General features: G+C 41.2%; 2 protein-coding genes across 3 annotated transcripts in view; one reads left to right on the top strand and one right to left on the bottom strand.

The window, feature by feature from the left end:
- The window catches only part of LOC308286265 (E3 ubiquitin-protein ligase Itchy-like), a 35,716-nt gene extending 22,026 nt beyond the window's left edge, over nucleotides 1-13,690 (bottom strand). The window contains exons 1-5 of the mRNA XM_080727249.1: nucleotides 13,556-13,690; nucleotides 10,080-10,159; nucleotides 6,918-7,059; nucleotides 3,739-3,863; nucleotides 217-348 (exon numbers count right to left, since the gene is read on the bottom strand). Of these exons, the coding sequence (XP_080583375.1) occupies nucleotides 217-348; nucleotides 3,739-3,863; nucleotides 6,918-7,059; nucleotides 10,080-10,104 (424 nt within the window). The 5' untranslated portion in view covers nucleotides 10,105-10,159; nucleotides 13,556-13,690. The remainder of the gene's footprint in view (nucleotides 1-216; nucleotides 349-3,738; nucleotides 3,864-6,917; nucleotides 7,060-10,079; nucleotides 10,160-13,555) is intronic.
- Nucleotides 13,691-14,779: 1,089 nt separating this feature from the next.
- On the top strand, nucleotides 14,780-21,696 carry bloc1s1 (biogenesis of lysosomal organelles complex-1, subunit 1). Of its 2 annotated transcripts, XR_013962117.1 has the most exons (5): nucleotides 14,780-14,943; nucleotides 15,582-15,654; nucleotides 17,556-17,688; nucleotides 17,897-18,937; nucleotides 19,066-21,696. XR_013962117.1 is itself a non-coding variant. In XM_080727792.1 (4 exons), exons 1-4 carry the CDS (start codon nucleotides 14,883-14,885, stop codon nucleotides 18,005-18,007), a joined length of 378 nt encoding a protein of 125 aa, XP_080583918.1. In that variant the 5' UTR covers nucleotides 14,780-14,882; the 3' UTR covers nucleotides 18,008-21,696. The 2 variants fall into 2 exon arrangements, 1 of the variants encoding a protein (XP_080583918.1); XM_080727792.1 differs by having other exon boundaries at nucleotides 17,897-21,696.
- The last annotated feature ends 156 nt before the right edge of the window (nucleotides 21,697-21,852 follow it).

Below are 21,852 nucleotides of genomic sequence, written 5' to 3' on the forward strand. Positions count from 1 at the left end.
ACACTAGGGTTAAGTGAATTAAAGACAAAACTCACAATATAGGATATGATTTTTATATTGAAAATACCAGCCAGGCGACATCTAGCCTCATATCACAATATCCATATAATATCCATACCTCAGCCCTAGTGTGCGTGTGTGTGTGTGTGTGTGTGTGTGTGTGTATGTGTGTGTGTGTGTGTGTGTGTGTGTGTGTGTGTGTGTGTGTTTCTTCACCGTGTTCTTTCTCTGCAGACGAGAAGGTTTCTGGGTCTACCTGCAAGCCATCCAAACACACTGATAGGTCACCAACTATGTCGCGGGGGTCCCTGTCGGAGCACAGCTGCAGCGTCTGGACAACCTCACACACTGGAGAGCACACACACACACACACACACACACACACACACACACACACACACACACACACACACACACACACACACACACACACACACACACACACACACACACACACACACACACACACACACACAGATGATGCACTTCAGTGGGACAATAAGATTTACACAGCCCTACACAAGCCCACTAGAGAGTAGAAAGAGACTAATATATCGTCACTGTCGACACCTTGTATCTCCAAGTTTCAAATTTGCATGTTTTTTAGCTGGTCAGCAGGACCAGCTCTTTAAACAGATTACATTGTCCTGAGACATTCAGGGGACCTAGGGGACCTATTTGCCGATTGGCTGTCCATGTCACATGGTCACCGAGCTCATGATTGGGAGCCAGACCTGTACTGCTGTAATGAAATATTTTGTCCAGCAGGGAGCACCATTCCTTCACACTGAGCCAGTGCCTGTGGCCAGCCTGCTTGTGATAAATGAAACAGAAGAAAAGAGAGGTCTATACTTGAGTAAAAGTACAAAAGTATTGGCATCAAAGTACAAAATGTTTGTATGATTGCTTGTAGATCGGTTATCATTCTTTGATTTTCACAAGTCATTGTTGACATCATCATCCATTTAAGCTTTATAATTAGCTTCATACTAACATTAACATTATTTTTCTTTCAATTCTAAACGTAGAGATTAGGTTATGAAAGGAAGGTGATTAGGTGATGAAAACTAGCAAAACTATAGCAGCCATTCACTTTAATCAACGCGATGCATCCAATGTAATTGTGATGAGGATGTCAAACAAACGTTAATCACGTCGTATTTAATTATACTTCATCTGTTACAGATGATTGTCCAAATAAACCGTACGTTATTTAAACTGTGAGCCATTTATAGACAATATGCAGTGTTGCCCTGGGCATCGTTGTAGGCTGTAGTAGGTGATGTGTCACACCATCTGCATACCATCTGCATTAACATATGAACTGAACGAGTATGCAAGTTGTCAATGATTTAACTCTATGACCATGATATGGGCTTTGGTGTGAAGTCATGAAAATATCGTACCCTACACAATTTACAAAAGCAACACAAAGTACATTCATTGATGAGCTGCTTCTTCCTGTCATCTGATCAGTGTCCACACAGTAGATTAATTCGAGTTGCATTTTAATATCAAATGAAACAGAGCAAAAACGATGTGCTGAATGAACCAATGCGAGTCTTTGAGAATTACAGTTAGTATCTTCACCAATAATGAGCACATTTCTAGAGACACGGTAACACATTCATTGTACTAAATGACAAGAAAGCATATATTTAGAACGATATGTAGCAGTGAAATACCACAAGATTTTGGAAAATGCCTACAATCAATACACTTATTTGAACACCTTGGTTACATTAAGTTCTGCATAATGCGTACTTTCTGCTTTTGGTACATTTTAATACAAATACTTTTTATACTTGTACTCAAGTATCCTACATTTTGAATACAAGACTTCCACTGACATTGCAGTATTGCATGATACTTAAGTAAAGAATGCGAGTACTTTTCCCACTACTGCCTAATAAGCATGCTAGTTTTAGTACAATCAGACATCACAGATAGATTTATAGAGTAATAGGCTCTAAGGCAACTGCAAACTTAGCAGGAGTCCTCCAGGCTATGGGGGAAAGTAGCTGTTGGAAAAAGTACTCAAATGTTTTACACTTGTTTTTTTAAAAGTATCTTAAAAGTATCAATACTGCACTGTAGATGTACTCAGTTATAAGTAAAAGTCACACACACACACACACACACACACACACACACACACACACACACACACACACACACACACACACACACACACACAGTACAGTGAGGTACAGTATACAGTACAGTAAAGTACAGTAAGGTAATACGCAGTTATTACTGTTGTTTGAGCACGCCCGAGTTTTTTCAAAACTTTTTTTTTCCAAAAAACTTTTTTTTCCAAAACTTTTTTTTTTTTTCAAAAAACATTTTTTTTTTTTTTTTTTTTTTAACTTTTTTTTTTCCATCTGACCAGCTTATATATTGACTGTGTCAATTCTTGTTTCATAAAGTAAAGCCCTGCTTCATCATCCAAGACTGTCGCACAAAACTATTGAAATTAGCAGATCTACAGTGCGATCTACGGTGCAAGGCGTTGTGTGCTTGTAGATCGGCTATTTTCTCGATTTTAAATCGATTATAAATACAAACCGAACGATTTTGGACATACAAGGTTTCCACCCAACGACGACGATATATCAATGATGTCACTCTGGAGAGAGAGAGAGAACAAGGAGCTCTTGTTCTCTAGGACCAACTTCCTGGCTGCCAAACTGACCTCCAAATGTTGTAGCTGAATTTAAGTTATACAGTATATCTACAGTTATAGTTAAGCCTAGCGCCCCTATTTAAAAAAAGGAGGAGAAAAGTAAAGTATAGGTCCCGGGATCAACAAAGTATACAGGGTTAAAGTGATTAATGCTAACGTGTTGACCTCATGGTTAACTCAACTGACTTTCATGTGTATTGGCTTCAAGCCCTCCTCTGCAGACTTTCACTATGAAGGAATGCATGCACACACAAGTAGGAACAGACAACTATTATAACATGGAGCAACCTTTCATTGCTGTGATGACATAGCCCCAAACAGCAAGCAATGGACACACTTAAGTTGTATGAATGAAGTGAAGATTTAGTTGGTATATTTTTGTTGTTGTTGTTGCAGGGCACTCAAAAGTATCAGGGCAGATAACTATGACTTGCATGTTGTTGCACGGTTAGCACGTTTTATCCAGGTCTGAAAGATTCTTTGTAATGGCAGAGTAAATACACCGTAGGTCAAGAGAGAACACATTAGCATGTTAGGTGAGGACTGTATCTCAGGAACAACAGAATACCAGCATTGTTTTAGAGTATACTAAACACCTGTAATGCATTGAAAGCGCACAGTGCACACACACTCTGTTTTTTATACCTCGTTCTGTGATTAAAGTCCATTATGTTTTCATATTAAGAGTTTAGTGCATTATATTGACACACTTCTTTCTATCTAAGATCTATAGCCTGCTATAAAGTGTTATACTGTATAATGTTATCTAACATGCAGCCATTTAACACTTATCTTGTTTAGCCTTTTAAATCGCCTGAGAAAGAATTTAGATACACACACGTCGGTCACGTTGGCAATGTTGGGGCCATACTCTAACTCTACCCACAGAGCTGTGATGAGCAATGAGGGGCCTCTAACTCCGCTCTAAAGCAGCGTAGTGTGACGCTAAGCCTATAATCTTCCCCATCCTCGTCATATCATATTATGTCATATCCGCTTGTTGTTTGCAAACCAGATGACACACAGGACTGCGACCCACAGAGCAAACTCACGTTTCAAGTCATTAGCCTTCAAGGTCTCACTGATCTCCAGGGACGCCAATCCCAGGAGGATGTCCGCCTTAAGAGTCTGGTGGCTCCACACCCGGAAGATCAACTTGCTGAACGGGGTGACAATTCTGCAGGGGGGAGAATGTAGTTACATTTACATTAGTTGATTTCCATATTATTAGCATGACATCACAACTGTGATGTTAACCCTACTCCAGGGGTCTTCAACGTTTTCAGGCCAAGGACCCCTTAGTTGAGAGAGAGATGAAGCAGGGACCCCCACAACCCTTCATAGATTCCATATACCGTAGTTTCATTGTTTGACAGAACAATCATCAGTGTATTTTGGGTTCATGTAAATTGGTGTTTTCAGATATTTAACCGCTTGAACCGTCAATGCTTAATAAAAATGACCTTTTACTCTGTACTTAGTCTGCTCTTTTTGCTCTTTGTAGCCGATCTACAAGCTCAGCGCAAGGCATTGTGAGTTTGTTGATCTACTATTTTTGGCTAAGTTCTCAGAATATGGACGCTAGGGTTCAAGTGGTTAATATAAAAAAAGGAAAAACTTCTGGTGACTCTGAGGACCCCCTAGGGGTCCCGGACCCCATGTTGAAGACTCCTGCCCTACTCTATATACTGTACTTTGTAGACTGGGGTCCCTCAGGGGTCTATAGTTAATCCCTCCTCTTTTTCCCCGCTACACCAAATCTCTTCACTGAAAATAACTGAAAGGGTCGCTTCAAAATTGATGCTTTTTGTTTCAAATTGCCACTGTTCACCAGAGCGACTGTCCCTTGTAGAGATGTGCAGATGGGCTTTTAGACCACCCGAGGCTGCGTGTACAAAGCAACCATCCGCCCAAATTAGTTATGTCTCCAAGGATATAGATACACCCCCGTATAATTTAGTAATCAGTCCTCCAAGAAGCTGAAATTAAATGGAAAGTGAAACATCTGTTTTTGATGCAGCATACTGTAGGCTGCTTTCCCAAGCGTAACTCTGAGAAGTTAAAAATGGAACCAAGCGGACCCTTAACTCATACAGTGCCAAACGACTTTTAGATCAACTTTCTCACTATGGACTTCCCTGCCAGACGACTTAAATCGACTTTTACTTAGAAAAAAAACAAAACTATTTTTTTTTTTTTTTTATATTTCTTTAATTTTTTTTTTTTTTTTTTTTTTTGGACCCCATTAAATCTAGTAAACATGATTTCAATCGCGATTTTGCATGTTCCACCCCCATACAACCCCATCTTTCATACAGGGCAGCCATCTTTGCTTACATAACATGTAAAACATAATGGCTATTATCTCAAGAATGCCTGAACGGATTTCCAATCTTTTTTTTTTGGTTGAAAGCTGTGAACAGCCTGCACAAACATGGTGCATGATCTGTGCATGGGCGTGCATGATCTGTGCACTATAAATTACATGGAAGTCTATGGAGATTTTCTGGCAATAATGCCACTCGAGGGCATATTTAATTGGCAGTAACTGGGGGAAATATACACACCTAGCAAAAATAAGCGAATCATACAGAAACAAATGGCGGTTCCTGTCTTATGCTTGGTTGGGAATATATTGTATTTAAACAATCAATAATGTTATTACTGCTATTCCTTGCTTGCATTAAGCATTGACAAGTCACGCTTTGTGCAGCGGACAATCCAATTTTAACATCAAGCCGATAATACAGTATAAAATTAGAATTTGCCCAGAGTCCAGAGATGGTTGTGGTTCAGACCACATCCGGACTGGAGTCCTCCTATTGAGGATCACTGCTATATACAGTACTTTATTGACCCGAGTCCCCTTGGGGTCTGTCTATACTTTCCCTGCTCCTTTTTACCTCTGCACCAAAACTCTTGGGCCCGAAAATAGCCTATCTACAAGCTCACAACATGCCGTGTTGCTATGCATTGTGAGCTTGTAGAGTTGCTATTTTTGCTTAACATGATGCCTATAAACCCATTTAGGCCTAAGTACGATTTGAAAAAAGCCATAAAAAAGACCTAATTTGAAAATTACCCAGTTTTCTGGAAAACTATTACTCAGCCGTAGCAGCTAGAATCAAAATTCCAAAACTATTTGATAGCTTACGTACATCTTTGGCTTTCATAGAAAAACATCTGAAAAAGAAATAAAATATTTTTTCCAAAATTACTGTACTACATACTGTACCTACTGTAATACACAAAAATGTGTTCCCGGCCTGAGGGGTAAAAGCACAAAAATGTGTACCCGTCCATGGACAGACACAGCATACAGATGCTAGAGTACATAAGGTAAATAAATCATCTGAAAAGCCAAATTAATGCGTGCAGACTATCGTTTGTTTGTATCATCATAAGTGCAAAACATGTATACCATCTCACAACCCATTCAATGAAAGCACCAGAGTTAAAACAGGTGAGCTAAACAACAGCAGGCCTGTTGTAAGGTTTTGTGAAGTCTCTTTAACTTCAGGGAACAATGGCTCTTGTGACAGTGCTGCTTCCTTCAGGGACTGCTTAGCCTTCCTAAAGTGGGATAACTAGTCCAAGGAGATTCTGTGTGACATCACAGTAACTGACGCTGCACAAACAGGCTTTGAGAAGAGAGGCATGGGGTTTTTAACTCATTTTGCAGCAGATTAAGTTGTTGTGCAACAGAACAGTCAGACCATCTAACCTACAAAATACAAAGATGCAGTTCACACTTCACAGCAGTTTTTTTGCGCATGCTAAAAACATGCAAACTGATTAGAACATTGGTTCCGAGTGTGGGGTCCAGGGGTCCTTGAGGTGATAATTAGGAACCAAATGTACCCTTACGGGCCTGTAACTCTGCAAATGTAACCAAAGGGACCTTTATATGGTTCCCAGTCGAACATTCTCAGATTTGAACGAATTCTGAGGATTTTGTTAGAATAGATTGGGGCCCCAGAGACAAAATACTGTATCAAATGGTATGTCATATCAAACTGGGGATACTTGAAATGAAAAAGGTTTAGACACATATTTAACCATTTCAACCCTCTAGACACACATCTAACTACTTGAACCCTATACGGTACTTCTTTGACTACAGTCCCCTATGGATCTATACCGAAAATAGCTGATCTACATGTGAGCTTGTAGATCTGCTACAAACAACAGATCAACCCATCCACGTGAGAAACATGGCTGCAGCACTTACACTGTGAGCGCCTGCTTCCATTTGGGGCTGTGCGTGTTGTTACATTTCTCAGTCTTCTTGGACTGACCGTCCACAGCCACCTCCACGTAGGGACTGGGGCCGAACCAGTTCTTTTTGTTCTCCTTGAGCTTGGCCGACAGCACTAGAGGGAAGAATCAGCCTCATTAGCTTAGCATCACAGGTATAATTCATCTTAATCAATCAAAAGATAATCTAAAAAACAGGTTTTGTGTTTCATAACTTTAGAAGAAAGGAATCCCCGCACACCGTCTTCTTCACTTGCACTTAACATATTATGTAATATGGGAACAGATACGTGTTATCAGTACACAGATGTCAGACATCAGATAACATGATGAAGGTCCCGAAACATTGTTTCTATTCCCAGTAAATATATATTTTAATTGCAAGTGAAGAAGATGCTGTGCGGGAGTCCTTTGTTCTACATTAGTCTGCTCTTGGTCTTTTCCAGGCACATGTTAAACTAAAGGCAGGGGTAGACATTAAGGGAAATTTACTACTGGCCCTCAGGGCCAGTGGATTTTGATGATCACTGGCCCTGACACGCGTGTGCACGCAAAACTTGCGTCCTCGTTCATCCTCGATACCAGCGTCTTTTTTTTTTTGTTATGAATTGAGTACATAGGACCCCAATGCCAAACAAGCCTTTCTGTGGTTTAACACAATTAGTGCCTCTTAATCTGAAGGTTGCTTGGTGCCTCGGTGCCACGCGGTTTCCTCCATAGGCCGCCGCTATTATTTTGAAGGGCTGGAAGGGGGTTGTTTTTGTTTTTTTGGATTATCACTTGACGGCAACGATTACGTCATCTAGTCACATGACAGTGTGGGACAAGAAGATGAAGATGGCTGCGCCCTGCCTTGTGCCTTGTTTACATTTAGATCTGCTGCAAAATGTCTCAAAATGGCTATTTTGTTTAAATGAAGTTTCTTTATGGGCCTCTCCATTGACTTAACATTGAGGAGCTTCACTTCGCGTGCACGCCCAACGTGCGTTGTAAACAAATCGCCGACATTACCGATGCGAGCGGGACCGGAGCGACATTAAGTAAGTAATAATATCTTTACTGTATATACAGTAAGATTCACAGTCCTCACCGTCAACGGCGCCATGGTATTAACCCTTTCAATGACGGTGAGGACTGTCAACGGCGGCAGAACAGTTAAATCCTTTCAGTAGAAGTTGAATCAGTGAACTGAACTGTACTGTCCTGTCCCTTTTGCCATTCAAAATATCATCCCCCATAAATATAGGCCTACTCCTAACACCAGCTGTAGCCTGTTTAACTGGTGAGGGCCCCAGCCCAGATTGACAGCTGTCTGTCTGCCTTCCCAGGATCTCCTAATTTGGGGTTAATTAGCCTAGGATCAAGGCTATCAAAGCTGTATTTTATAGATGATATAAAAATGTAAATAAAATATCTATGATATTCTTGATCCAAGGCTAAGGTTTTATGCTGGCATAATTGCATCATATTTATAAACTGTGTATACATTCCTGCTCCAGCTAGTCAGTTATACAGAAGATAGGACAGCAATTATAGAAATATTAGACCTTAACTGTGGAATGTTCAATCATGTATGCCTATGTGTTGCATTACATAACATGCAAATGGCCATTTTCTAAATATTTGACTTTTTTTACATGTAGAAAAATAATCTCGTTTGACAAACATATTCTCAATAGGCTACAGTACACGTTGATTCTAAATATTTACAACAGAACATAACTTGTCTATTGTAGGCCTACTTTCTGATTCTGACCCGCGGTGGACATACTGAACAGCAGGGCAACAGCGCTCCGTTGTAAACAATCTCTAGAAGCTAACGCTGTTTAGCTGTTAGCAGCATCAACGGAGCCGACGCATGGATGTGAATGTCTGAGCGTGTCAGCGTGGAGCGTAGCGATGGGGCGTTCACGAACGAATCGAGTCTTTTGAACGGCTCTTTGAAATGAACGATGGGATCAGGTTCGCAGTATAGGGAGCCGTTCCTTTTGTAAATGAACAGATCTTTTAAAGGAACGGATCTTAGAGATCCGGCTCACTTCAAAGAGCCATAAATCCCATCTCTAGTGGAGCCCTTGCTCTGAACTGTGACTGCAGCTGCTGTGCGCAAGCACGCAGAAGGTAACTTTGATCTGGATCACGCAACGCTATATTTTAGCAGTAATTACGAAACGATTTCACAGAAATTATTACAAAACAGTGCCACAGGGAATACATGTGAAATTAGATATAAACGTTATTACTTGTTTTATTTTCAAGGCATTAAATTCACTGGCCCAAACGGGCAAGTCCCTGGGGAGTTCTGGTGGCCCTGTCACTCTAAAAAGTACATACGGGCCAGCGGGCTGGTTCTAATGTCGACTCCTGAAAGGTGTACAAAACGTCGTCTCTTTTATCTTTCACAATTACCGTACAGTATGTATGTAATCGCAAAACTTAGAAATGAATTCGAACAACTGGTTTGTTCAGCTAGTTACAGCTTGTCCTCACTTCCTGACCAGTACACAAGGGCTAACCAGAACAATATTCCCCAATCCATCATACTAGAAGAGGGACAATAAAATCAGAGACCATTACACACCATTTGACCAAAGATATGACACTGATGATCACTGAGCAACAAAAAAAAGCGCTGAAAGCATTTTACATTTTTTGTTGCTTTTTATGCAGTGTTCACGGGACCATAACATTTCCATATTAGTGCCTTTAGCCAAAGCAGTTTACACTGTGCATTACATCCAGAAACAGATTCACACACTGACAGTGTGCAATGAACTACCCTCATTGGGAGCAGCTGGGTTCAGTGTCTTGCTCAAGGACACTTTGACATGGAAGCCAGGAAGTGCCGGGGAACCCAACCAGGAGCCTTCTGGTTCCCAAGTGGCTACTCAACCTCCTGAGCCACAGTCACATTTCATTAAAGAAAATAATCTGGATGATCATTTTAGCCTTTATTGTGAACATGCATCCCTACCTCAAGGAGTGATGCCATTCCTTGCCATCACTGACATCATCATTAAGTTAATATAAAGAGGAATAACTGAATGTTCACCGATAGCCACGTTTCAAAGAACAGTATACTGGACAAAATAAACATAAAAAATGCAATTTATTTATAATTGGACAATCAACTTACCGGTGACTTGTAACTGGGCCTTCATGTCAAAGCCATAACACTGTAGCCTTCTTTGGCTACACAGAGATGGCCAGCAAAACCTAGAACCAATGACATCACATGTAAACACAGGGACACTCTAGACAGGTAGCCTACTTAAAAAGGATTAGGCTTTCGTTGCCACAGTCAATGCAAAACAGTCAGAGCCTGGCTGTAAATAGTCTGTGTACAACGTACAGACACTATTACTAGTAAAGCAATCCAATTATTGAACACAACAGTGAGTGAGTGAAAAAAAGAATATCCTTGAGTTTCACCTTGTTGTGAATCTGTTGTGATACTCAAAAAAGGGATTCAAGAAAAGGCCTGAATGGACAGGAGCCTACCTCAACTTCTAACTCTAACAGTGACACATCTAACTCTAACAGTGACACATTTGTTGTGGCACTGACTAAAAGACAGGTTGTACTTGTTCAGCCTACTTACTTCTCTTTTAGAAAGCAGATCAGATTATATAACAAGTGAGTCCGTGCGCCATTCAAACACACATACTTTCAACCAATGCATCCCTTTTTTTGTAGCTTTTTACCCCCTTTTAGAAAATGTAAATTGTTATGCCAATTAATTCCTCCCCACACACACACATCTGTGTGCCGTCACTGCTGTTGTAATCCTACTTACTCACCTGCCAGTGAGAAGCCCCCACCGGTTGGACGTCGTAGAGCCTTCATGCTACTCCTCCCACCCAACACTCCCAGCCCGTACACGCAATGACAAATATCAACCTCCCCACTCGGCTTCCCTCCCATGAACACAGGCCAATTATTGTTTCCGTATAGACTAGTGGTTTTCAACCAGTGGTCCTTGAGGTGGTTCCAGGTTGTCACCCAGCTAAATGATGGAGAGTTGATGGATGGAGAGTTGATGACCTTATTACTCTGTTATTAGTCTCGCGTGGCCAAACTGTTGACTACGCGATTTGGGAAATTCTCCCATCATACAGTCTGGGGCACGGAAATAGAAACGATGAGTGCGAGATAAAGTGGATGTGACGCAATCACTCCCTTGGTGAAGTAGCAATAACATGTCCTCCTGGAAGCGTTAAGTCTCCTTTCAATATTTCTGGGGGCGTTAGTTAGTCTTTCTCTGGTGTTATTGGTGTTACTTCCATGATGTTTTCAAATGTTTTCTTAAACTATACACCCAGAACAAGAAGGGCACGTACCTTTTAGGCGAAGCCCGAACTGGCGAAGTGGGGAAATGTCCGATACCGTAGCGATCTGGCGAACGTCTTCTGGACAGGGCGTTTATCGTGCGCTTGCCCAGGCCGTAACGATTGCATTCACCACGGCTTCGTAACTCGCGCGGCGCTCCGCCGGCCGCGCGGCCCTGGCCCGCTCTTCGCGGCCACTCGCGCCGACCAAGGTCCGCTGGCCTTCGCGCCGCTTGCAGTGTCGTGGACAATCGATTCGCCAGATCGCTACGGTAGGAGACAAATCCCCACTTCGCCAGTTCGGGCTTCGCCAGAACAGGACTTTCCCGAACAAGAATATGCCGCTCGAATGACTTTGTCTGAGCTATTGTGTTTCAGTTATGTTTCCAATGGGACTACAGTTCAGTGCAGCACTGGCTACTTCCAATACTCGCCGTTCTGGAGCTGCCGTTCCAGACTCTATATAGCATTTGGAGATTGTGGAATAGTTGTCTGGCTAGTGGCTACGTTAGACTACTCTGTTATAGACCCTTAGAGCGTAAAATAACTACACCCTCAAGAGTTAAATTATTGTTAAACATCTGCATTACTTTACTTAATTTACAAGAAGTCTACGCAATTCTACACAATTAGAAAATTGTTGTTTCGATCAACGCTTATATCTCTTCTATGGTACCACATCAATACAGCATGGAATTGTGGACAAATTCGTTATCCAACAATAACAGAATATTGTACATTTTGGGTTCTGAGAGGCTAAATCTCATCAAATGGTGGTCCGTGGCTCAGATGCCAAATAAATAATGGACCTTGATATGAAAAGGGTTGAAAACCACTGGTGTATATATAGACAATTGACAAAGCTGGATGCAAACCCCCAGATTCCACGGTGGTGGACCGGCACTTTACCACTGCATCACCCGACCCCAGCAGGCCTATATATACTCTTCTATTGTCAGGAGGAGACAGCATTATTATGCATCAAGTGTTCTCTGTAATTACTCTGACAAGCACATTCAGTAAATCAACAAAAGATAAAAGCACTGTCTGAGCAATTGACTTATATTTGTGTTGACCTTAAAAAACTATCTCGCACTAAGTGCAATAATAGAACGGCTGCTCTCTCTGCTCCTAGTTGTAATAGGATGGGTAAATGCAGAGGACAAATGTCACATATACAGTGATAAAATACTCCAATGAGTGGAGACTATTCTATTCTAATAACCAAATCCAATTTTAACCCCAATGTAAGGCTGAGTTGCTGGATGTTATTCACCATTATTCTGTTTTTTTTTAGTTAGCATGGATTGTTTCACAACAATTGACATCAGCACAGCACATTGTAAAACAATGTGGTATTGGATCTACAATGCATTCTGTTATTTTTGTTCTAGTACACTAATATTCGGATCCGGGGACCCACAGGGGGGTCCAGTGAATCCCAGGAATGATAGATACAGGGATCACCGGTAGTTAATGGAATAAAATGGGGCAGGATCATCAACACTGAGGATTGTATACTAAAGTCCCAGAGATTAAAATAATGATAAATAACACTGCAGGGGGTCCTTGAAATCAAAAAGATTTAGAACTGTTATTGTATTGTACACACACTGACTTTTGGGGTTAACTAAAGCTATTTCAAGCAGTCACCAGCAAGCACCTGTCATAACTGAAAATCCCAGCCTAGGTGAAATTGCATAAAGCCTGCTTTGATATTTTAAACTATGTATTTATCACTGGCTAGACTATAAACAATCTATACATTATCATGTATACTTGTGAGTGTGTGTGTGTGTGTGTGTGTGTGTGTGGGGGGGGGGGGGGGGGCAATGTGTGGCAAGATCTTTTAGTTACGTCACTTTAAGTAAAGCTAAATCTAGCGTTTAGCTAAACACAGAAGATGATATCTAGATCCTTCATGAAGAAGCTCATTCAAAACACCCATTTCACTTTGACATTGTGTAGCACAGGCAGCCATAGCTAGCTAGCATGGACACGAATATTCGATGTAAAACGTTTGTGTTTTGGCAGCGATCGAGCGGCGTGTAATTAAAAGTTCAAAGATCGCAAAGGAGAGAGGGCATAGGACACTAGCTGACGTGCCACACACACACACACACACCGACCGGCTGGTAGCTGTTTATCAACGAGCTAAACGAAGCTAACGCCACACGGGTACAACAGTACAGTACATGACGTTATCTTTGATCTGCCCGGTCCATCGGGGACGTCTCACGACGCTCCAGTGTTTAAACTGAAAGCCAAACGACGTCGTTCATACCTGAGATATAAGTGTTATGTGTGATGGGAAGCCCAGTCGTTCCACAGATGTTTATATAGGTGTGTTGTCGCTGTCAGCTTGTTGACAGTCAGACAGACAGGCAGGCTGAGGCACAGCTCGCTGCTAGCAGCGTCAGACCTCCCTCCGCTCCGCGCAGACCGACCTTTCGTTTGCCAACGGGTCTGAGCTGCGTGTATCTATTCTGCATCTGGCATGAGGCAAGGCCCAAATGAAAATTTTTAACATTTTCGACTCAAATCTTTGCTTCTGGCCGTTCTGGGGGTCCCTAGAACAAATTATTTGGAAATGGGGGCCAAATAATATCATTTTGGGGGTCCTTGACATGAGAAAGTTTGAGAACCGCTGATATAGGCCGATTCTACAAACAGTTTTCTGAAAAAACGTATGTTGCTATTTTTATGGTTGCTATGCAATATCATGGTTCTCAAACGTTAATGTCAAGGACCCCCAAATTGATATGTCTTTGGCCGTGGACCGGGGCCCCCATCTCAAAACAATTTGTTCCAATCCAGGGACCCCCAGTCAGAACAGCAATTAAAGATTTGAGTACACTCTAAATGTGGGTCTTGAAGAATATCTATTCTGCATCTAGTTTAGGGCCTCAGACCCGTTGGCAAAAACGAGCACGCCTCCAGCACTCAACTCAACTCAATCCACACAGTTACTTCCGGTCATGTTTGGCTGTCAACAGGCCTCCAGAAAATTGATCTATGCTCCAGAAGAGCAACCTTTATCTTTATTTCATTTTTATTTATTTATTATTATTATTATTATTATTTTATTTTTTTAGTTGTTGTTTTTACCACCAGATTGATTGATTGAAGGCTTTATTAGAAGTTTGCATAGGAAAATGTACAGATTCATGACGGTACAGTTCACTGGTACAAGGTCTACTAAAAGGAGATCCATGAAAAGACTAAGCTTATTTCAACAGGAAACCATTTAAGTATCTCATATAACATTGAATGACAGACAAATAGAACACAGTACTATGGATAGATAACCTTTAAAATATATATATATATATATTGTTGTTAAGAATAAAAAATTATATCATCTGAAATAATGCATATATTTTAAATGAAAACAAAATAGCTTTGAAAGCCTTTTTAGATTTTTGTTTTGTTTTTGATCCCATGCGTATACTGTCTGTCGTCACTTCCGTGAGTCCGTGCAGCTCAGTCTTGTGACAAATCATTAGCTTGCAGCATTCTGCTCATGAAAACACCGAACATTCAAACTAACATAACGTTATCTACACCGAAAAGAGCTTTTTCTCTTCTGAAATTGAAACAATAGAGCGAACATGCTGTCTCGTTTACTGAAGGAGCACCAGGCGAAGCAGAACGAGCGGAAGGAGCTTCAAGGTGAGCTGGAGAAAAGAAGAAGTAATAATCGGCATGCTAACTTGCTAGCTACATAGTGCTAAAAACAAGACGCGTGTGCCTCGTCGTACAACGGCACCGCGCGCCGAAAATAGCCGATCTACAAGCTCACGACGCGTCGCGAGCTTGTAGATCGGTTATTTATTTTATTATTTAACAGAGCTGAGAGACCGCAAGTAAAGTCACCGAGTTGATTTGCTATTGACTAGAGCTGTGGTTCTCAAAGTGGGGTCCGGGGACCCCCAGGGCTCCTTGAGGGAGTCCCAGGGGGTCCCCAGATAAATGATAGTCCATTTGTACACTCTCTGAGTTAAATCAAAATCAACATTGATTTTACAATATAAATTGGGATCCCAGTCCAGAGATAGAAATACCATAATTAAATGCATGTCCATCTGGGGGTCCTTGAAATTAAAATGTTTGAGAATCACTGCTAGAGCTGTAAAAATCTTCTCTTAGGAGGTCCCTGGCATGTCTTTTCAAATGGGGGTCCGCGGGCTAATAAGTGTCAATTTGGGGGTCCTTGACTTGACATGAAAAAGTTTGAGAACCACTGGACTAGAGCAATTTCGTATTTATTGATTTTTATTTATTGTGTTTAATATTGTTGTCTTGCACAGAGAGACGTAGACGCGAGGCTATAGCTGCAGCCACCAGCCTGACAGAAGCCCTGGTGGACCACCTCAACGTTGGGTAACGTTATGATTCCTACAGCTACAATGTCTCTGTTGTTCCTCACCTAATATACTTTATGGTCCAGAGAGAATAAAGGTCTGTAATAATATGGACTACCTCTTTTCAGGGTGTTTCACCCATCACCCATGGACCACCCCAATATACCTATCCCTATTTATTTTTTAAATCCTATTAGTAGACCTTGTATCTAAACTGTACTGGGGAAATCTCCCTCTTTTGAACGACCATCATTTCGACAAAGGAGCGTCGGGAGGGTTAGGGTTTCCACTTGAGCTGTTAACAATTTATGTAAAAACAACTAACGTACAATACGGGGAGGCAGTGGCTTAGGAGATGGCGAGACCACTTGGGTTCCCAATTTGATCCCAGGCTCCCCAGTGTTCGTGTCACCATTTACCATTTATATAATGGTATTGTGTGTATCGGTGCAGCAAGCTATGTTTGCGTTTCTTGATATGGATGTATACTTAATGAGAATTGGGGGGAAGAAAAGAAAGACAACAGCAGACTTGTAATGTAATTAGAATGCAGATTTTGTTTAATTTTATTTTTAGAATTGATAATAATGGTTGTTTAATGTTCCAATGGGACCATGTTGTGAATACATCTTTATATGACCTCTAATATGTGAGCGAGCAGATTGCTTTTACCTGGTAGTGTTCCCTAACCAGTGAACTGAGTATTCCTGAATAATCTGTATGTATTATGTGTTTTAAGCTTCATGCATACAGTCAGGCCCCAGGCATAAATACGTCTGCAATGTGTGAAAATATGGTTGAAGTTAAATGTGTGTGGGCTGGGCTATGCAGGTTTCCTTACAGTGCTCGGACATGAATAAAGCAATCCATTCCTTGCATGCCAGTACACTAGGCTTAACGTGACTGATTGGCAAATGTTACACAAGAAAGAATAGAAAATAATTGTGAAATGTGTAATGGGAGCCAAATCAGTCAGCTTAAAGATCAACAGTTGTATATAGAGAGACCATTGTTTAGAACATTCCCTTTTTATAGAAAGGATTTCATGGCCCAAAACCGTTTCCTAAACAAAGGTCTGTACTATTTCATCACAGTCAGACTATAAGCTAGAAATTAAGTGTGCCTACTTATGCCACGAGTTGTGGGATCCATAGTCTGAGGCACAATTTAGATTTGATGATCACCAAGGGGCTCAATATTTCAAAAGTTCTTTCTGACCCTATCGGATTATTTATGTATTTACTATGTCTATTACTCTTCAAGGTTCAAGGTTGTACTTTATTGTTACGTCTTTTGTACAGGTACATAAGAGTAATACATATTGTTTGTTCGGCTTCCTTTCAGATAATGCAGTGGTATATACAAAAACATCAAAACAACAAAAAAACAACACATCTAAAGATAAAATAATAAGTAATAATGACAGGAAAGAAAGGGAGTGCAAAAGAGCAAGGAGAATGAAAGAATGAAAAAAGCATCCTCTTGACATCCATATTAGATAAGATATCAATGAGAATAATAGTAGTGCGCTCTTTGTTCAATCTCTGTTAAACCTGGTGGATTAATTAAATTCCAAGTTAATAATGTTTTTGATGCCATTGCACCTGTTAGAAAGCACACAACACTGTGTCCAAATGCTAATCGGTTAAAATCCAGAAAAGACTATTTCGGAAAGCTGAGATGTTCGTGGCTGAACTGTAGGATGTTTCCGACCTATTACTGATTACAAAAGTTTATTACTGATTGTCTGAGAATAAATAAAACCTCAATTACGATTGCTTATTTTTTTTGTTTTTGCTTTGTTGCCTTTTCAAATCAATTTTGTTCCTTTTATTTATTTTTAAATGCCTTATGACTTTAAATGTTTTGTATGTACAGTACGGATAACACCTCATATTGGTTTTATTTATGTCATTCCAGGGTGGCTCAGGCATACGTAAACCAACGTAAGCTGGACCATGAGGTGAAGACTCTCCAAGTGCAAGCCAGCCAGTTTTCCAAACAAACAGCTCAATGGATCAGTATGGTGGAAGGCTTCAATCAGGCCCTAAAGGTGGGTCACACTTCGTCAACAAAAAAAGGAAGGAGGGAGGAAAAGAGTGTCTTGACATCCGGAAACGTTTGTCAATTACTACGCCTTGTGTTAAAAAATAATTCCTCAAACAAGGCCAAAACCTTTATTGGAAATATAAGAAATGGCAATGGGTAGTTTATCATACATGTGCACAACTGTCATAAACTTCTTTGTGTGCCCTTAACAGGAAATAGGGGATGTGGAGAACTGGGCACGCAGCATTGAAATGGACATGAGGACCATTGCCACAGCTCTGGAGTATGTACACAAGGGCCAGCTTCAGTCTGCCTCCTCATAGACATTATAGGAAAATTACCTTTTGTCAGACTGAAATGCACCACAGTGGACTGGACACAAGTTCATCAAAGTCTGGTTCAGGAGACCCTACCCAGGGTAGACATAAGACTTCACTGTCAGACACCTTTCTATGAGTCTTGATGTCTCTCACAAAGTCGGCTAGATTGGGCCTGTTACTGTTGGTACTAAATATATTGTTTTTGAGACTGAATTGCTCACCTCAATGCCAATTTATTTTAACTGTTGAAATACTTAATGCTATTATGATTAACAGAATTTGTCTTAGCGGCTGGGTTGGCTTTTGCTGTCAGAAATGTTGTGGTGCTTCTGACTGTCTCACCAGGGTTTTTGTGTTAAGTGATAGGACACGTTGATCTGGTCTTTGGAAGTGTGCTGTATGTAGCCCATACATGCCTATATGTGGAGATCTCTGTGTCTTCCATATCCCATGCCCAATTGGCCATGACATGCCCCCTTTTGTGCCCATATATGGCGCTGACTGATACACTGATTTGTTTGCGCCTGATGCCATGGCGACACATTGAGTTTAGACAACACACTCCATATTTGGGCGTAGCTGCATTGGGAAAGTTCTCCTGATATGGTTATGACTGAGTCATGGTGACATGAGCTTGATTGATGTCAAAGGTCTACTCGCTGGCCAGTCCTCCCTGAAGCCTATTTTAATACTAGGATATGATATGATGCTGAGGAGGTAGAGGCACTAACTTAGATCACTTTAGACCTGTATATTAAAGGACGATTTTCACCTTTCTTCATATAATTGGTTCTCACAAATGCTCATAATATGGGTGATGAGACGATCTGAATCTGTGTGAAGGCATGAGACGAGCAAAGAAAACTAGCGGAGGGGCCACACCTCGGCAGAATAGCAACACTGGCCACCGTGGAGATGACCGGGGTGAGGAAGGTTCCTCGGCTTTAATGGAAGAGGAGGATGATCCCGCCCTGAGGAGAGAAATACGGAGCAAGTACAGAGAGCTTATAAACTCAGTTCAACAGGACAGGGAAGAAATGCTGAGTCCTGCCAATAACAAGCTCAATGAGGTTTTGGATGAGGCAAACAAACTTTTTATATATGTCTGTCAGGCTCGAGAAGCAGTTCTGGATACCCAGCTACTGGTCGTGATCACAGACCTGTGTAAAGAGAAGGCCAGCCAGCTGTTTGTTGAACCCGTCTGCCTTTGCTGTGCACCTTCACCTTCGGAACTTCATGGGCCTTTACCGACTGGAGAAGGAGGATGAGGAAATTTCCCATTTCTTACTATGAGTATGTTGTTGATCCATGTTTCACACTCCTCAGGGATGGTTTGTCAAGGATGTACCTGGACGCAAACAAGTTTCCCTGTATTGCTCCTGTGACGTCAAGGGAAGAAGGTGACAAATGAGAATCCACCCTCCGTAAACAATGCATCATGTCCAGCATGCAGAGCTGGAGGGACATTATTGAAGCATTTGAGATCACAGCACCCATGACCCCCACAAATACACAGAATGCAGAGTGATAAATGTGTTTTATTATTTGTTGTTAGGGCTGGGCAAAAAATACAAACAACAAAATGTTGCTCTTGTGGACAGTTCAGAAACCCGCCTACCAGTGACATCATTTATGGGGAATCCAAGTTAATGGAAACTGCAGGCTTTCTATTCCTGGAAAGTTGACATGCTAACATGGAAGCCATAGTTCTTGCATTAATACAAATATATACGAGAAAATAAAACACCTGCCTAACGATCTTTTCCACAGCCCTCCTATGAGACAAAGATATGATACCATATTGTAATCATGAGCATTAGAGAGGACCAATTATATGATAGGTTAGGTTAGATAGGTTGAAAATGGGTGAAGTTGTCCTTTAAGTAGAAGAATGGGCATGCCATTGACGTGGGAGTTGGAATACACAGCTTCACTTTATATTAAAAAAGAACTGTTGTAACTGAACTAACAAGGCTTCTATGTGAAAGAGTAGCAAGAAATTGGATTTATTTGCTTGTAATAGGTTTACGGCCGGGCTACACCAAGCCGTTTTGCACGCGTCAGTGCGCGTTTTGGATAGATCCAATGTATATCAATTCAGCCGGCTACACCAGGCGCACGGATACGCATTCCCTAAAAATAGGATCGGTTCTATTTTTTAAGCATGCGTATGCGTTTTGTACATAGACTATCTGGTCTTCCTCACATATACTCCCTCCTTGGTGTAGCCTGGAGCGTCTTCACGGACAGTACGCGCGTATGCGCGCATTTTTTTTTGTAATCCGGCCGTTAAGTGGCCACAGACGGCATTCCATATGCTTTGCTGTGATACCCTTCCTACAGCTACAGCATCCTTTCACCTTTCAGTCCCCAAATTACTATATGTAAGGTAGCTCGGCTGCTCGTGATCATCTTGCCTATGATGTGCTCATGAAAAAGGATCTTGTAGTAAAGTTATTGTACTCTTGCGCTGTTTGTGTGCTGCTTGAGCAGGGGAATGCAATTAATCTATCCTTGGAATGTTTGACGCAGTAAGGAAAGGTGTCACAACAAAGCACGTGTAAGTGTGCTGAGCCCTCCTACCACTCCACATTTAACTTTTCCTTTTACGTTTGGTAACTAGCTACACTCCATCACTCATATATTCTGTGCGTTCACTCACTATGTAATTTGTGTCTATACATCATCATCTGGTCCAGTACATTTTGGTGATTGTTTAGCATTGTCAGGGGAAAGAAATCGAGCTCTCCACAAGCCAGGATGAATATTAATGATAAGATGATACACAAATGTAACAAACCAATCTGTATCGGTGCAAGTTATATTAAAGAATAATAATTCTGTTCATGTTTTTTAACCTTTTTTGCCTCCATCCCTGGACATGGACATGTCAAAACAACCAGCTTGGAACTGCTGAGAGAGAGAGAGAGGAAAAAAATCATTTTAGCACAATAAGCCATTCAAAGTCGACGGCGCTCTGCTCCCTCCCATCTGGAGGAAGGGAGATAACGGGGTCGTTATGTACTGCACTGTATGTCCTTTGCAGGCTTGTGTGGTTTGTCTTAAATTCTCATCCTGTGTGTTTTGTGATATACAGTACATGTAAATACCTTTGTGCCATGTTCCCATAACACCATGGTGGTTGTGTCCTCTGTTGTGAGGAACAGAGGGATGCCTTGGAGACAAAATATAAAACATCCCTCTGTCCTTGAGAGAGAACTGACTGACCATTCAAGTCTGTACTTTTCCCTGTGTGTTCATGCAATAATTATACATTTCTAAAATGAACAAGTGTCATAAGGGATGTCAAACCTTAACCATGTTCAAACCACCGTCCCCATTTACGGCATTGTTTAAAAGATCTATAAGCACACAACATGTTGCTTCAGCTGTTTGCTATTCGTGAAAGATTTAGGTATAACAGAGCAGGGGGGGACTGTCTATGTCAGTATATTATCTCAAGCAAGAGGATACCTATTTGGGCTGTATTCTTGACGAAAAAACTGACGGGTGAAAAAATTGCAAACAAAACTGCTAAAACAGACCTTTTTCCACTTGGTTCTGTATCTTTGCCCAGATGATAATGTGTTAATTTGATGTTGTTGAATTGAATACTTAGGAGGACCACCATGGAAACAAGTCCCCAGGCCTATTGTGTGTTCTCCTTATAGCTGTAATGTCTTACTGTACCACATGCCGTTTACATTTCTGACTATGGTATAAAGTATTCAATCAATCGATCAAAAAGCTGTATTTTGTCAACTTCTTTTGGTAACTTATACCAAGGGTATACCAAATGTTTGCCCAAAGTTTACCCAAAAGCTGCGAGGCGTTGGGAGCTTGTAGAT

Source organism: Nannobrachium achirus, assembly GCF_963921795.1.
Source record: "Nannobrachium achirus genome assembly, chromosome: 6".
In the NCBI taxonomy this organism is placed as follows: Eukaryota; Metazoa; Chordata; class Actinopteri; order Myctophiformes; family Myctophidae; genus Nannobrachium; species Nannobrachium achirus.